Below are 16,317 nucleotides of genomic sequence, written 5' to 3' on the forward strand. Positions count from 1 at the left end.
TGTTTTTAAAATAAGCCAATCCTTCGCTCATTACCTACCTGGTTCGCGTTGATGTGCTTGTTATGTCTGCGGGCAAGCTCCACGCCATGTAAATATCAATTGTAAATACAGTAAATATTCCCTAGTCCCTCAAAGCATATCCTCCAAATTGTTCCCAAGAGTACCAATTAGTCTCCGAAATGTACACTGTTGCACCACAACACGCGAATGCTGCTTTGTGCTTTTTGCGCAGATAGCAATTTCCATTGAATAACGATAAACAAGAACTGATACTTTATCTTGACTCTCCAGTGGGAGGGAGTGAATTGCTGAGTACAGCAGGGAACTATTTGCAAAATGGAAGGCATTTTCATCTTCGAGGGACTTTAACGAATGCAAAAGTATTTGCTGTGAGGAGCATCATCTTTCAAATGGGTGGCAATTATTTGATGCATTGTTTACACAAAGCGTTTCTGTAAACATCATTAGGACATGTAGTCATTTTTACAGGTTCTGTGGATTTGTCAAATATGAATCTATAATTGAAGAAACTTTCAGGTCCTGGAATAAAAAAAAAAAGTCAATGTGTATTGAAAACGTTTATTAGTTTAAACAACCACAAAACACAAGTTACTCCCGTGAGTCACACGAAACAGGAATCCCCCCTAAACCTTGCAAAAAAAAGCCAGGTACAAAAAAATGCTTGCATTTTTTGTGTGCATATAATTTGAACTGAATTAAAACAAAGTGGCCTGGCCTAGTGCAACAAAGGTCATCAATAAAATATAAATGTTGGCTACAGCCATTCAACACCAATCGGATCTTGCTCATCACTTCAGTGCAAATGCAACACTTATTTAAAGCTGGCTATCAACCCAGTGTTGATTGTTCGGGCTCACATTGCTAGTCGATAATTGCTGGGTGACAACTCCAATCACGAGTGTTAAATCGTATTTTTCACAATTCGCTGAATTTGGCTTGATATTATTTTGTCATACTAATAAACCTGCTCATTAATAAAAAAAAGTGCTGTTTTTTTCAAATTGGTGGCTAAAGCCCAAATTCCTCAGAGAATCTGCAATTGTGAAAAGCAAATACCTAATCATGTCATAAATTGAGATGAAGTGAGAATATGCTTAACAAATAACACGGTGCTCAATCTCCAACGGGCATTGTTGGCTTGATTGAGAAAAACAAAACAAAAATAAAGATATACAAGAAAATATTCACTTTTCAAACAATTATTCTTATTTGGGTTTGGCCAGTCTGGGACGTGAGGTGCTGAAACAGTCCAAACTGAGGCAGCAGAGGCTGGAGGTTCAACCACAGCTACGTGCTGGTTTGGTCATACAGTTGCCCCTTCAGTCTGGCTGAGTGAGTTCTGGGTTTAAAAGGGCCTTGTGGGCTGCTGTGGTAACGCATAGTGTCAGGTTGTGCCACGGCACAGGTAGAGTAGAGCGAGGACACATTTTGGCTGGGCGTGTCTGTGCTGTAGCACATCCAGGGCTGATGCTGCATCAATTCACCCATCTTGCACACTTGTACCAGGAGATTTTCAGAGTCTGCCTTGCCCGTCCCCTCTTGAGGACGGCTCACTGCTGACAAACACGCAACAGAATCAGCAACACGGCTAGAAAAGAAAACAACTGTCATGGATGGCGAGATGGAGCAGATGCGCACCAGGGGAGGCTTCAATAAACTGCCGATGTCAGCTTCAAATGCGTGCAGAATGAGCAATCGCAGTACTTGATTACGTATTCAAAAAGGGGCACAAATGACAGTCCCCCCCCCCCAAAAAAAAGAAAAAAAAAAGCCACTGCACCGCTCCAAGCATTAATGTGCAGCCCACCGAGCTGCAAGCAGGCAGTCTCCTTGATTGCATTGGTGAGATTTTTGACAAGCACACCTGCAAAGTGTACAAATTGCATTGGGGAGTGAAAAAAAATTGACATGCCATTTGAAATGCTCAGCACAAATTCATTGAGCGCAAATCCATGGGGGCTGCCGGTTCTACTGCCAGGTGCAAATTTTGCCTTGGTTGTCATTTCTACTGCTTACGTGCATCTACTTTCTCAACAGGTATACAAGAAAGACGAGAAGAAAAAAAGGCTGATTTCACTTCATGCTGTTCATTTGTAATGACACCCAACAAGTGTAATTTTCTATTTTGAGTATTGTGTCCTTGACTTTAGGTTTCAAGTAAAAATAGTTGACCTATTCTTGCCTCACGGCCAACTACCTGCAAGTACGCCAAAATAACCGCTGCGTTAAATTAAGCGAAGCCTCCCTCTGGATTTCATATTACCTGCTTCACCTACACTTTGATCTGAAGGTAAAGATTTTCTGCTGGCCTTCCTTCCATGACCACCACGCCAAACGCCCATCGGACCCTGACGAGAAAGGGGTTATTGTTAATGGAGGCAACAGCTCAGATACATGACGACAACTGTCTGACTGCCAGTGCAGCTCAGACATTGTCCAGTAAAAAAAATAGTAAGAGTCAATTTGTACGTACTTGATGTTTGGTCACCATGTGTGCAGTGTGGATGAGCGGCTTGTACTGCAGAGGCTGGCCCAGGAGAGAGTAGGGGGCTTCACCTAGACAAACCAACAACATTTAGACAAGACATGAGCTTTGATGACATTTTTCAATTAAACCCCACTTTCATAAGTCACATCATTTGCCATGTACAATACACAAAATTTAAATGACAGTCGATATGTTACACATTTGACCACGCTTGGATGAATGAAAACAACAAGGCGTGAGTATAATGTCTCGTAGAGTCTCTATAGCATATCCTTTTGTGAGTCTGTGAGTATTTATTTACTTAACAGCAGGATTAAATTGTTTATTATGTGTAGGGAGGACTTTTACTCTAATAATATGAAACACTTGTTGTTTCTACAGAAATAAATAGTCAGTGGGGTGGCAAAGTGGTGCTTGTGGCCAGAACGTCTACTTTTCAGTCAGTTTAGGTTTGAGTTGTGGCTCAGACCTCTACTTGTGATCAGACTCACTCCCTCGCCACTTTATCGAGCATCAATAAATGCTCACTAGAACCTAATGATGCAAAAATTAGTTTCTTCTTCCAGGGTTTTCGGCATGAGACAAATTCACAAGTTGGAACGTGAAAGTCTTAAAGGAGAAGTCAAGTCAAAAATGTTCTTTCCAATAATATGTCCTCCGTGTCCCCACTCGTCAAAATATGGCATTCTGATTAATATTGTGCGTGTGGAATATGAAGAACCTGAATGACCTTCACAGCTCAACTCTTTTCTGGATTTGGTCCTGTGACATTCGCAAGCTGAGCCCTGAGCAACTGTGATGTCATTTTCAGTAAACAGCAAGCGGCAGTAAAAGACAAAATTGGCTAACAAAGGGTAGAATTTCTGCTTGAGTCAAATTCCACAAACGCAATATTAATCAGAAAACCGTGTTTAGACGAGTGGGGGCACATAGAACATTTTATGGTAAAGACAGTTTTTGACTTGACTTCCCCTTTAAATCTAAGTAGAGTCAAAATATCACAAAAGGGATTTGTTTGTACTGATTTAGTAAAAGACACTCGTTTCAACACAGTATTTGTTCAATATTCACCTTGTAAATACGTGAAAGCAACGACATAAATTAACAGTGTGTCCGAGTAGTGTTTGAAAACAATTTTTCATAGTCCACTCTATACTTGGGGTGTAACGATACATCTATTTAATCAATGTACGCATCTCTGTTTCTCCCCCGTGGTCTCACTCCATCGATAGGCAGTGAACTATGGACATTGACGCAACCACACATCGGCACAACACCAACACAGTTACAAGTTATTGATCGACTGTACCGAAACTCATGTTATACTCGTTTATTTTTTAAAAATTCAGGTTTGAATGTTATTCTTAATCATGCGATTGTTAATTGGGGGAATTTGAAATTAGTTTATTTTTCAAAATTGGTCAACCTTTATCAGAGAGACAGTAATCTCACGTAGGCAAAACAGCTTGGATTTATTCAGATAAGGATTCTCAAAGAATTGATCCTTTGAATAAGATTACATGTTATTCAGTGTCATTTAATTCTACACAGCAATGGTGGACTTTAACCAAAGAGGTAAAGTTATTTTTATCTCCAAAATCTGTCAGTGCCCATTGTAGTTTTGGCAGCATAATTAATTAACATTTGCCATCATAAATAATATCTTATTTTGTTTGGTTTGGCTGCTAAAATTGGCAAAGCAAGCTCTGTAACTTAGGAAGCTTAAACTCAGTTAGCTAACGTGGGCACCTGGTGGTGTTTCTGACCTTTGTAAGGTGGGCTTGCATCTCATCACCCACTCATTATTATATTTGACATATTCCACTGTTTGCTGTTTTTCTCCTTCTCTTTCTCCACTTTCATTGTTATCGTTCACTATTTTAATTCAATCTTATACTGTTATTGATGTGATTGCAATCATGTGTCTGAAGTTTTGCGAAATTAAATTTTCAACGACTGAGCTTAACTAATATCAACAGTTTCTTCCAAATAAATAACAGAATACCTTTTCTTTTTGTAATACAAATGTTCTAAATGTTCTTAGTATTACAGTCTGCTGATGTTTGTTTGCATGTTGCTGGATGTCTATGTGATAGGCTTAAGGTAGCAAGCAGGTACACAAAACACATGAAAAGAAACGTCTCGCATGTTAATAGTCGGACTTGCGGATGTTATCTACTGTCATGATAAACATGTGGTATGAGAGGACACGGGTCCAGATTGACTTGCTGGTCAGTCCAGAATTTAAGATGAGATGATAAGATAAGATGATTTTAAAATCCCTGTAGAATGTTCTCATGTTTTTTTTTTATTTGGGGGGATTTATAGGAATTAAATGCAAAACGGGGCGGTCGTGGGTTAGAAGGTAGAGTGGGTCGTCCAATAACTGAAGGGTCCCCTGTTCAAACCCAGCTCGTGTGCCGTTGTATCCTTGGGCAAGACATTTCACCGACCTGGCCTCCAGTGCCCCTCACATCGATGTATGGATGGGTGTGAATGCTTGGCGGTGGTGGAAGGGGCCATTGTGGGTACTTTAAGTGTGTTACAGAAACATGCTATGTAAATCTGCATCATCATTATTATTATTACTACTATTAGTAGTAGTATTATATAGCAGATTTATTATCTAAACGGGTGTGTACTATAAACATATCAGAACACAGTTATCCTACTGTCATGTAGTGTAAACTAAAATACTATTCAAATAAATATCAGAAGACGTGGCGTAAAATTGCCACACCAGCCACTGTTATCTTACTATAATTCAAAATACAGTACAATACTGTGATAATAAATTACAGTAGGTGCATTGTAAAAGCCAGTCAGGCACGGGGGGAATATGGAAACTCTAGACAGGAAGCGCGCCGCCCAGATTTGAACTCATGAACTCAGAACTATGAGACGGATTGTTCATCCGCCGTGCTGTGCCGCCCTAAAATACATTCATTATTTACAATCAATCTAACTTGCTTTCACAGTTGAATCTCTGATAGTGGGGGTCTTGACAAATGTCTGCAATCACTGTAGCATTAATTTATTTAATTCAATAGTCACTGGAAATGTCAAATTTGAGTCCCCCAGTATTATAAAACAGCAAGTGTCAGACGGCTACCTCAATATACTTCAGAGTTTAAAGTAAATAAATTAATTACTCTAATGTCGTCTGTTCTATAAGAAACTATTCACACAGTTAGCAAATTGAGATTTAACAGACAAATCAAGTGTATTTGCACAAAGTATGGGTATCGCCAATACTACCTTGAATTTCACTCAGTATTTGAGTGGAAAGAAAATCCACGGTATTCAACATCACAAGCATTAGATAATACTCAGTGAGCGCAGACTTCTGAAGGATAAATTAAATAATGAAATCAGTACAGGCTTTCAAAATGTTGAGCATGGTGTGCCTTTTACAGAGATGTTAAGTTGCCCCCCTCACTTGAAAGAAATAGTCCCTACTTCTTTCAAAGTTACCCCAACCACATTTGGTTTGTCAATACCCTGGAGGATCTCGAAACACTTGCTGACCTGGTCCACGGTGGCAGAAGTCTGTAGGAAGCTGCAGTTGGTGCTGGTGGGTCATGATAGGGATGGACGAGAGGCCTGTTGGGAGACCCTTGATGTTGGGCGACGGTCCCGACGAGGGTGTGAGCGCCGGGGACAAAGGCAGGCTGCTCTACACGCAACACACCAGTGGTGCAGTCAAGAACAATTGGGAGGAGAGTGGGGGTGACAAAACATTTTCATTCAAAAATGGAAAAAATGCAGCACCAACCGCATCAGCCACTCTACACTATTGAAAGGTAAACTACTACTACTTTTCTATTCTACTGCTACTTTTATATTTTCCTTATTTTCAGCCCAATCCAACAAATTAGAAAATACAGTGGTATCTTGATTTACAAATTTATAATCTAATCTAATATAATATATATATACGCATACACACGCATTTATATATACATGTATTATTATTATTATTATATTGCTGGCTGGCTTGTTTCAACCCAGAGATAGATTTTTTTGGGCACTTTCAGAGAAGTCTGTACAGTTGTCTGACAAAGCTAGACGGGAGCAAAGAAAAGGATGTCGGGTACATTTGCATTAGTATCTGTGTTAAGTACGATGAATTTTATTTAAAGTTTTCATATGTGCAGATGATTATTCATTGTGAGTGTAAGTCAGAAGTTAAAGGTATAACTAGGTTTCTTGCTTTAGTAATAATGGGATTCATGTCAAATAAGGGAAAAGCATCTGTCTCTTCTTTAATGCCACACATTGTTATCAAGTCTTATTGTAAATTATTTTGCAAAGTGATTGCTTTATCAAGAGGCGGATTCGGTCAATTAAGTCCCCATGTCCGAAATTCAACCCAACCACTGATATAACTGTCAGCTGTTTTTCCAAAACGCTTAAAACATACACGTTTCAAACACTCGTTTAGAAACAACGTAAGTCTGGGTCATCGAGCCAAAATTAATTTTGCATCTTATCCAACAGCATTTTTAAAATGTATATATTTCTTTATTTTTAACGAAGTGCATTTTCCTGGTACTGATGAACTCACGCAGCGTTTGTACCTGTATGTTGTCGGGAGGCAGCGGGTGATCAGTCGGTCGGCGGGTGCGCTGGTGCTCGGGGCCCAGGTGTTTGTGGCTGGGTTGCTTTTGTTGGCAGGGGGAGGACGCCTGGGGCTGCTGGCAGGGGGGAGCTGCCATTTGCAGCATCAACATACCGCTGCCGGGGGCTGGGGGCAACAACCCTGCACACGATTAAAAGGAAAAGGAAAAACAGGCGGTTGGTAGAAATTTGCGCTTGGAAAAAAATGCAAATCGGCTCAAGAAGTCATGATACGATTTAATTCTGCGAGGCTGGTAAGCAGATTTTCAGCATAATGTTTACCATTTTTTATTAACACAGCCCATCACACAACCTCATTAAGGCATTCAGACTGAGTGTATTTGTTTGTTCAAATGCGTGTTTGCTCAAAAGCTCCTTTCCGGCAGTTTGGTTCACCTACACACCCCATCCGTGAAAACGGCACTATTAGCTTCTCGGCAATTAGATTTTAAGTGCCTCGATTATAAAGGCACATCCATAGGGGCTATAATTGAGTTGTTCTCTTCCTGCTAAATCTTCTGTGATGATCCGGAAGATCCAATTACCTAATTAGTTTGTGCTGCGTGAATGTGACTGATGGGACTGGAGAGGGTGGGGTTGGGGGGCAATTAAAATAAGAGGAGGCTCCTTCTGCTGGTCTGACATCAAAAGCACTGAATACTTCCATTCAATACTTATAAAATTCTCTTTACACTGTTAACAACAGGTGAAATCTCATTTTCAAACGACAATGTTGATATTTTTTAATTCATCAACTAATAACAAAAATAGAGAGAGCAGACAGATTACAGACTTAAAACACAGATTATTCCCATCCCTGAACGAGCCAATTAAAAGTGTTTCCCCGAGATACTTGAGGTGAGGCTGCCACGTGACCTTCAACTGACCTCATTACTGATGGATTGAAATGATGGCTCCCACCATTGCGCCCCTCAACATTCGCACATGAATAATAAGCGGCATTTGAGAGGAGACATACGCACCTGAGCCTCTGTGGGCCACATGCAAACACCTTTATATTAAGACTTCTTGTATGACCTACAATTTGCACATTTATGATGAACACATTAAATGGGTGTTCTTGTTTGTGAACTTGTATTTTATTACAAACATAAAACACAGTGTGAGAATTAAATTAGCTGATGATTTCATGGCGGTGTCATCAAATTTACAGAGTCAGACTTACTGGGGGCTTCTTTCCTCCTTTCTACAGTGTCATTGTCATGAACTCAAACAAGAGCGCTTCTGCATTTTTCATTAATGTGTGACGTTTCAATTAAATCCCGCATACATTAAACAAAACCATTTCGGATGATTTCATTAAAAGTGTTTAGATCAGTGAACCACTGACATGGGGGTATGTGGAGGCACTTCAGGAGGCAGGTGAGATTTTAAAATCCATCAAAAAAGTAGCATCAATACAAAAAAGCGCTTGATGACAGCAGTTTGTCTGTGAAGCCCAAAATCACTAAATTCTAAAAACATTCAGTTCAGTGCAACAATATTACGTGTTGACAGTCTTGAATTATTAAATATTAAATATTTTCTTTTAGCAATTTTTCCTTTTAAAAATGTTTTTTTTAAACAACAAATCTGTATGAGGGTCCCAAATAATTATTTATTTATTATTATATAAGTAAATTCTCTTTTTTATTTACAATTTTATCTTTTTATTTCCAAATAATTCTAGAGATACCGCTATGAATGTAGTTCAAAAGTATTTTTTTTTCCCCAAAATGCTTTGCACCAATACTCCAGAAGGGACATAGTGTAAATGGCATTGGGCTTAATAGCACTAAAGACCAGTTAGCTGAAAGTTGTACCTGTGCACTACTAACCTGTGTTCTGCTGAGCAACACAGGTGGATGAGTTCTGAGGGAAATTGAGCTGCTCCATCATTGGGGAGGGCAGGAAACTCACAGTGGAACTGTGAAGGAAGACGTTCACAGTAAACATCACATCAGCATCATATAAACTTAACTGATATGTACTATATGTTGAGGACATGCTGGATTTGTAATGAAGGGTGAGCTATTCACTTAAAAATGTCTTCAAAAATTCTAATAGAGAATTGATCTCATCACGGCAAGACAGTTCAGAGGCAAAGTAGTAAATGCGTTGAAGCAACCTGGCACCCATAAGGAGGAGTTGTGCGAGCTCAACACTACAGCTGGTGTATTAAATTTGAAAGTGAACGTAAATCTCTTTGCAAAGCAGGCGCTGGGCTCTGAAAGCGGCCTGTCTGTGGGGACTCCTGTACAGCTGGCGATACACAGACTGCAGGTGGACAGGCGGCCCTTGTGGGAGAAGCCGCCGAGCGGTTCCGATGCTGCTGCATAAATCATCCCAGCACAGACTGTCCTGTTAAAAACAGCCTCATTTCACACCTGAAACAATGACAACGTGACCTATCCAAGAATGTGCAAGCTTCGTCGCCCCGCCGTCTTTGGTTTTGCCACAGATACTACGGCCATGTGTAATGGTCCCAGAGGTGCTACAATTGCCAATTTCCAGACTGATTGGATCCGTGGAGGCAGAAACTAATTACGTGGTTTCAGTGAACTAGTTCTATCAATCTGTTATAACGAGAACCCGGCTCATCGCACGACTTCACGAGAGCGGAGCCAGTGGCCAAAAAGCAATTGGAAAGGGTCTTTCAGTCGACAATTATCAGTTGCACAAGACGCGGCAAACTTTAATTATTGGGGTAATGCTATCTTGAAGACCTGTGCTCACAGGATGCTTTGGGGATTCACTCATTAGGAATGGTACATCTACAAATAAGAAGTCCCTTGAAGAGTGAGGGGCAGTGTTACCTGCAATTATTTTTTGGACAGCAAATGCTGCCGGTTTTGAAATAATGAGCATAAATCAAGGCGCTCAATTTGACCCAAGTGACTTTGTCTATCTAAAAGATGTACCAGAAAATGCATTAACGATTTGTGCATCGAAATGAACGAATATTGTGTTAGTCAATTCAATTTAATTAAATTAAAAACTACTCCCCGCTATTGGGGGGAGTTAATAATGCACAATGTGGGGCAAGTATAACAAATGAGGAGTGAGGGTCAACATGGTATTTAGTCAATTATAGCACATAATTACCATAGGCTGTTTAAAATGCTACAAACATACGGATATATTCATTTCTAAAATACTGAAAGCAAACAAAAAAAAAAAAAGTACCACCATGATTGGTGCAAATTGGCATTAGCAAAATTGCATTTCAGATTAGCAAATAACACGCAATCTTAATAAAAGAACACAATTCATTTTGATGTGCATGATTCTGGAAAGTCCATCCATCCATTATCTGATCCGCTTATCCTCTTTCCAATAAATCAACTAAAAGGTACAATTTCTTCCCTTGGTAAGCACATCCCGATTTCCTTCGTTCCAGGTTTTATGTACATACTGCACATTAGGGCGGTTGCTTGGAAATGAGTGAGTTCATGTGCATTAGTATCCGTGTTTAGGTGGCACCTCATGGTAGTGTGCTGGTTCGGGGGAGGGAGAAGGCTGTAGCAGGGTTGAACGCCAGCGACTGCCACTGCACCTTGTCCTGGTGGGCAAGATGACACCAACATATGCCCCGTATGTTGTGGCAAGGAAACCTGCGATGGACCGAGGAACCAAATTAGAACAGCAACAAAGACTCACTCCACATTGCTGTGTGTAGATTCTTGATGTTGAGAACAAATATTTCCGTCATATTTTCTAAAATCAAAACTTGGTTCATTTTCTGTGAATTTACAGGTGAATCCATGATCTTCCTTTTAGACACTTTCGTTTGCACCAAACAATACCCATACCGAAACTGATCAACAATGACTGGCAACAAAATTATATTGCCAGAATAAAATTTGATTAAAAACTCTCTGACAATATATAACAACTGAGCATTAATGTCTTTGTAAAGGCAGAATCTTTTATATAGCTCTTGCATTGTAAGTGGTCAGTGACCAATGGAATTGCAAACCTGGTAAGACTGCATTGGGGAGTACTGGACCATCATGCCTTGCATCTGGCTGCTAATATTGCTTTGCTGGACACCGGTGAGAGCAAAGTTGAGTGTTGGCTGCATGCCCACTATAGTCTGGTACGATGCTGGGCTCGACATCACAGGCTGGTGCACTGACAAACAAAAAAAAAGGCAAAGCACTCAGGCCACACTACAAGAAGTGGCGAGGGTTGAGCAGTGGAATTGAATTGTGGAATGAAATGCTCGGCCACAAAGACTGAGTTGCGGTTAATAGGGTCTTTTCAGGATAAACAATCACCAATAAGAAACATGCAGTGCATCAGTTGGAAAACAGTCTGAGACTTTGCAGTGAGTTGAGCTGGTACAGCAAAGCAAGGTGGAGGCACTTGGGGTAAATGAAAAAGTCAATATATCTGATTTAGCCTGCAGTGGCTTGAAACAGCAACATGAGTGACCAAATAAAGGTTGCGAGGGGAAAAAAAAAACATCAATTTCTTATTAGTGCCAAAACCACCCAGACAATCAGACTAGCAGGCCATATTCCCAAATGGCGAGAAATGTGTGGTGGCGCTGGGTCCTGGCCAGAGGGGGACAATGTCAAGGTGACAAGGCAAGACATTTGAAAATGTGGTCTCCAGTGACGCACGTGAGGTGCTGCGAGCGACAAAAGAGAGGACATCCTTTTGTGAAGGTGTCTGCAGTGTGACTCCTGGGAGGAAAGTACAATGAAAGCACCCCGTGAGGAGCAAGGAGATGGCTATTTTTAACCAGCCACGTCTCCCACTTTCCCACACAAACCGAGCATGAAATGAGTGCAATTTTAAATGCACCAGATTGATTCCATTTCAGCAGGCGGTGGACGATTGTGATTCCTCAGACGCAGATAATGGCTGACTGTCTCCTCACTGTTTTTTGAGCGATGCCAGTTTGCAGAGGGGAATGAATCCTTCCACTAATCTGAGTTTAAGATTGATTTCACCTTCCCATTGTCGATTTATACGGTATCATTAGCGGCATGGCCTGCAGGTGAGGACTGAGGGGCTGAAAAAGAGACCGGTTCACTGTGAGATTCATAGAGGCCTCTCAGACAGCGTCCCGGCCCCGCATCCCGCCTCTCATCAAAATTCCTCTGAGATCTAATAACGACACCCAGACGGGATGTAATAAAATGAATTTCAAACAAAAGATATTCAAGGGGATTTTATTCTAACCAATGTGCAACTAAGGGTACTGTGACTGTACTTTTCAGGCTTTCGCACCAACATCTTGCAGTGCATGCTTTTCCCTTAAGTAACGAAATCAGGGCCACAAATTATTTTTCACTTAGAAATAATTAATGTAATTTGATGTTGAATGGGATCTGAATTTGCCCAATTGCTGAACCCACATTGGGAAACAGTGCTGGAGTCACATACAGAACGTGCGTGCACAATTGTGCATGAGTGTGTGTGGCAGCAGTGAGGAGGTGACAGAAAATCCGCCTCTAGAGCAGGCACAGGAGCAAACAAGTAAGTGTGTTCGAGCAAACCTGCAGAGTAATCTGGACTCAAATATACACAAAAGACAGAATGATGGAGCAATTATGTGCCCTTTTCCAAAATCACCCGAGGGCTGTGGAGGATCCTGTTTCCTTATGAAGAATGACTTTGAAGCTGCAAAAGAGAGTCTTAAAACATCTCTTTGCGCTTGATTGCATGACGCCAAAAGAATCAAGGTCGCTTCTCATCAAAACCTGCACACCTAGTCCTTTTTAAATGTCTTCAAAGCAATGAATACCAGTCTGTTATATTGCAAGCTCTACAATAACGTCAAGGTCAACAAACTGTTTTTGAATCCACACATTGAATGTGAGAGTTGTACCTTGCTGTTGGGTCAGGGTTTGGCTGGGAGGGCCGTTGTGCGGCAAATGGTTTACAGGCGGACGGTAGTGCTGCTGCTGGCTGGAGCAGTGAGGATGGTGGCTTGATGAACAGTAGCATGCGGATATCTGGGAGAAGCACAAAACACACACATCAAATGAAACGAACAAATGTAATCCATGTTAATTGACTGATGCCGACCTGCTGGACCGGTTGATGAATGTACGTGTGTTGCTGGAGCACACTGGTGTGTTGCTGGTTCAAAATGGACCCAGGAAAAGCCGCATGACCAGTCATGTTGCTGGGATAGGTATGGTGAGGTCCTGGAGTGGGAAGCGTTACAGGCTGGCCTTGGAGCATCCCTGGGTGTCCCCCTGGGGGTCCCGCAACCACGTAATTCGAAACCTGCTGGGGTGTTCCGTGTAACACCACCGGGGCGGGATGGTGGTACACTGCTGCATAATGGCGGGCGTCTGCAGCCGGTGCCCCACTGTTGCCGGGGGACTGCTGCGTCAGGGTCATGTGACTGAATTGGGTGTTGAGAGTTTCAGGCTGAAAAAAGAGATTTAAAAATTAACTGATGCGCACATCCACAGGAATAATCAAGAAGTGTGAGTAAAGGTCATTAAATGCAGCACATGCCAACCCAAGGTCAATTATTGGGAAGATCCTGGGTAAAAACACATTTTTACTTTTATCATTCTTATGGATCAATACAGTTTGACCAATTAAGACTTTAACTTACAAGTTAAGCGCTGAATCAAGAAGGGTTAAATAGTTTTCGATGCAGAGTTTAAATATGACTGCAGAAACTAGAAAAGTGACTTTTATCCATCTGTACCAATAGCACATTACAACTTAAGTTTTTTCAGACATGTTGTTGTAAAAGGAATGTTTTTAGTCATACATTATTCATCGCTAACATCTGGTGATGAATTAAATATTAATGTAGCTTTCTACAGGAATAATTAGTCGCAGGAGCCTCAGAGTTAACTAAAACCAGGTCACAAATGAGGCCATCAGTTTTATTTTTTTTTTACAGGTTTTCGGTTTTCAAAAATGTTCAAGGTGTATGAAACCAAACTGCTTTATTTATGATACAATAAACAAAAACATGACTGATTAGTAATCAGCAGAGAATGAATAATGAATTGTGAAATTAGTTGCATACCACATTGTACTGTTGGTTGTCGCAGACGGGTGGGAACTGAGGAGGAAGAGGAAGATGGTAAGAGACTGCTGGATTGTGAACAGGCTCTGAGGACGGCTGGAATGGATGACACATCGGCTGAGGAGACAAGGAAAGACGAAAATGGTTGAGACCAGGTGAAGGCAAGTTTGATGTCTTTAGACCACTTGCCTAAGGTCTGCCCCCTGTTTAGCTCTCCACTGTTAAGTTGCAAATTCAATTCATAATGACCACAGCAGCAAACTTAGTGGAGAAATCTGATGCATTTTTTCACCAAGTGAAACAGTTCTCAAGTGTCAAAATAACAGGGATGAAGAATTATAGCACACTTTAGACCACACAATTGAAGCCTCACTGAATTTTGAAAGTTTTGAGATGGCGGTTCATTCTAATGAAAATGGAGCTCACTATTTTGGCCTGCTCTATAAAGCTGGCTGTTAAATTGGCTTGGTTAATTTCACACTTGCTACTCGCACAAGAGAATTTGAAGTGAAAGCCAAGTCAAAATTTTTCTTTACAATATCTTCTACTAGCCTAAACATGGAATTGTGATTAACATTGCATTTGTGGAATATGAATTAAGAAACAAACTCCAACTGCTAAGCTTGCAAATACCACATGACCAAATTCAGAAGACAGGTGAGCCGGGATTGGTCATGACCTGAGCCCAGACAAACTGTGATGTCGTCGTCAACAGCAAGTGGCAAAATGGCCGAATCAATTTCAAATGTCAGATTGGCCTGGACTGGACCTTTAAGGATTGGCCTGGCACAACCCGAAAAGGCAAAGTGAGTTGTGAGCTGGCCAGCAGAGTTCTGGATGTGGTGGGACTCTATTGGCTGACACGTCACTGCAACACAGTGAGGACATCAGGGGGGCGGGGCTTCTGGATTGGGAGACCAGGAAGGTGGTCGCCCATCTTGAGAAGGGGGGGATCAGAGGGTGTGTTCATGCACTTTTTAGCCTTCTTACAAAGCTCCAATGAGGGATTCCGGAAAGAAGGGTCCGATAGGAAGTCAAAAGCTCAGATTCAGGGTGAGCAATATGGTTTTCTTTTTGGTCATTAAACAGAGGACCAAGCTTGTTTTCTCCCTCAGCAGAGTCCTGGAGGGTGCATGGGAATTCATCCACCCAATCCACATGACCTTGGCGGACATGGAGAAGACGTTCCCTCGGGTCTTTTAGGAGGTGCTCCTTTCTGGACAGAATTTCTATGTGCAGTCAAGGCAATGAAGGATGTGTGCTTTGGTGACTTCAGTATTGGGTCTTTGCTTATTGCAGATGTTGTGGTTCCGTTAGCAATATAACACCGCAAAAATCAACTTTGGCTGGAGTGTTTGTGAAGTGGTTGGGATGAGAATCTGTACCTCAAACTCTGCAGACAAGGTCATCGGTCAAAAAAGGGTGGAGAGACCCTCACTGGGTCCGGTTGGGATCCTGCCAAAAGTGGAGGAGTTGAAATATTTTGGTGGCCTCTTGTTAACCAGTGAGGGAAGAATGGAGTGCAGGATCGATAGATGGATTGGTGCAGCATCTACAGCGATGTGCACTCCTTCACACGTGGTGAAGATGGGGCCTAAAATCAAGTTGACAATTTTTTTTGTTGCACAAGTATTTGATTAGGATGCCTCCTGGATGCTTCACTCTTCAGGTGTTCTGGGCATGTTCCATTTGGAGGAGGTCGCAGGGAAGGACACTGGAGAGACTTCCGGCTGGCTGGGAAAGTGTCGGGGTAGCCCTGAAAGAGTTGGATGAAATGGCTGGGGTTTGGGAAGTTTTTTTTTTGATAAGCTCGAACCCCAGATCAGGGGAAGAAAATGGATGCTGGATGAATGGATGGATGTGAGTCATTAACTAAATTGAGGTAAGCAACTGACCCGTGACAACCGCTGTGAGGAAGTCATCTTAACATGAGGATGACAGCACGCATTGATACACTGGGATTTTTTTTTTTTTACATATATATTTTTGCTGACCTGCGAGTGGAGAGGATTGACGTGCTGTTGCTGGCTTGTAGCAGAGGTTTCCTGTTGCAGCACCTTCCCTTGATGTGGGCCCCTGCCAGCAGGGGCTGCGACGCTGGCCGGACTATAGGCTACAGCACTGCTATTAGAATGAATGAAAGGTTTTCCTGTCGTAAGAAATTAAAGAGAGAAAA

The 16,317-nt window shown here is 41.6% G+C and overlaps 1 protein-coding gene across 6 annotated transcripts in view; it reads right to left on the bottom strand.

Annotated features, from left to right (window-relative positions):
- Positions 1-565: 565 nt before the first annotated feature.
- LOC148340694 (R3H domain-containing protein 1-like) overlaps positions 566-16,317 on the bottom strand; it is a 41,740-nt gene continuing 25,988 nt past the window's right edge. For 2 of the 6 annotated variants that reach the window (XM_088289118.1, XM_088289120.1), the window contains 12 exons: positions 16,136-16,290; positions 14,142-14,258; positions 13,172-13,522; positions 12,972-13,098; positions 11,109-11,263; positions 10,613-10,743; positions 8,968-9,056; positions 7,090-7,271; positions 6,038-6,185; positions 2,495-2,577; positions 2,285-2,369; positions 566-1,577 (listed from right to left, as the gene is read on the bottom strand). In XM_088289118.1, the coding sequence (XP_088145244.1) occupies positions 1,309-1,577; positions 2,285-2,369; positions 2,495-2,577; positions 6,038-6,185; positions 7,090-7,271; positions 8,968-9,056; positions 10,613-10,743; positions 11,109-11,263; positions 12,972-13,098; positions 13,172-13,522; positions 14,142-14,258; positions 16,136-16,290 (1,892 nt within the window). In that variant the 3' untranslated portion in view covers positions 566-1,308. Of the gene's footprint in view, positions 1,610-2,284; positions 2,370-2,494; positions 2,578-6,037; positions 6,186-7,089; positions 7,272-8,967; positions 9,057-10,612; positions 10,744-11,108; positions 11,264-12,971; positions 13,099-13,171; positions 13,523-14,141; positions 14,259-16,135; positions 16,291-16,317 lie in introns of those variants that run through there. The other 4 variants (XM_088289119.1, XM_088289122.1, XM_088289121.1 and 1 more) reach the window with 4 other exon arrangements.

This window comes from Idiotropiscis lumnitzeri, chromosome 3 (assembly GCF_059441095.1).
Source record: "Idiotropiscis lumnitzeri isolate Australia: NSW breed Sydney's pygmy pipehorse chromosome 3, RoL_Ilum_1.0, whole genome shotgun sequence".
Classification (NCBI taxonomy): Eukaryota; Metazoa; Chordata; class Actinopteri; order Syngnathiformes; family Syngnathidae; genus Idiotropiscis; species Idiotropiscis lumnitzeri.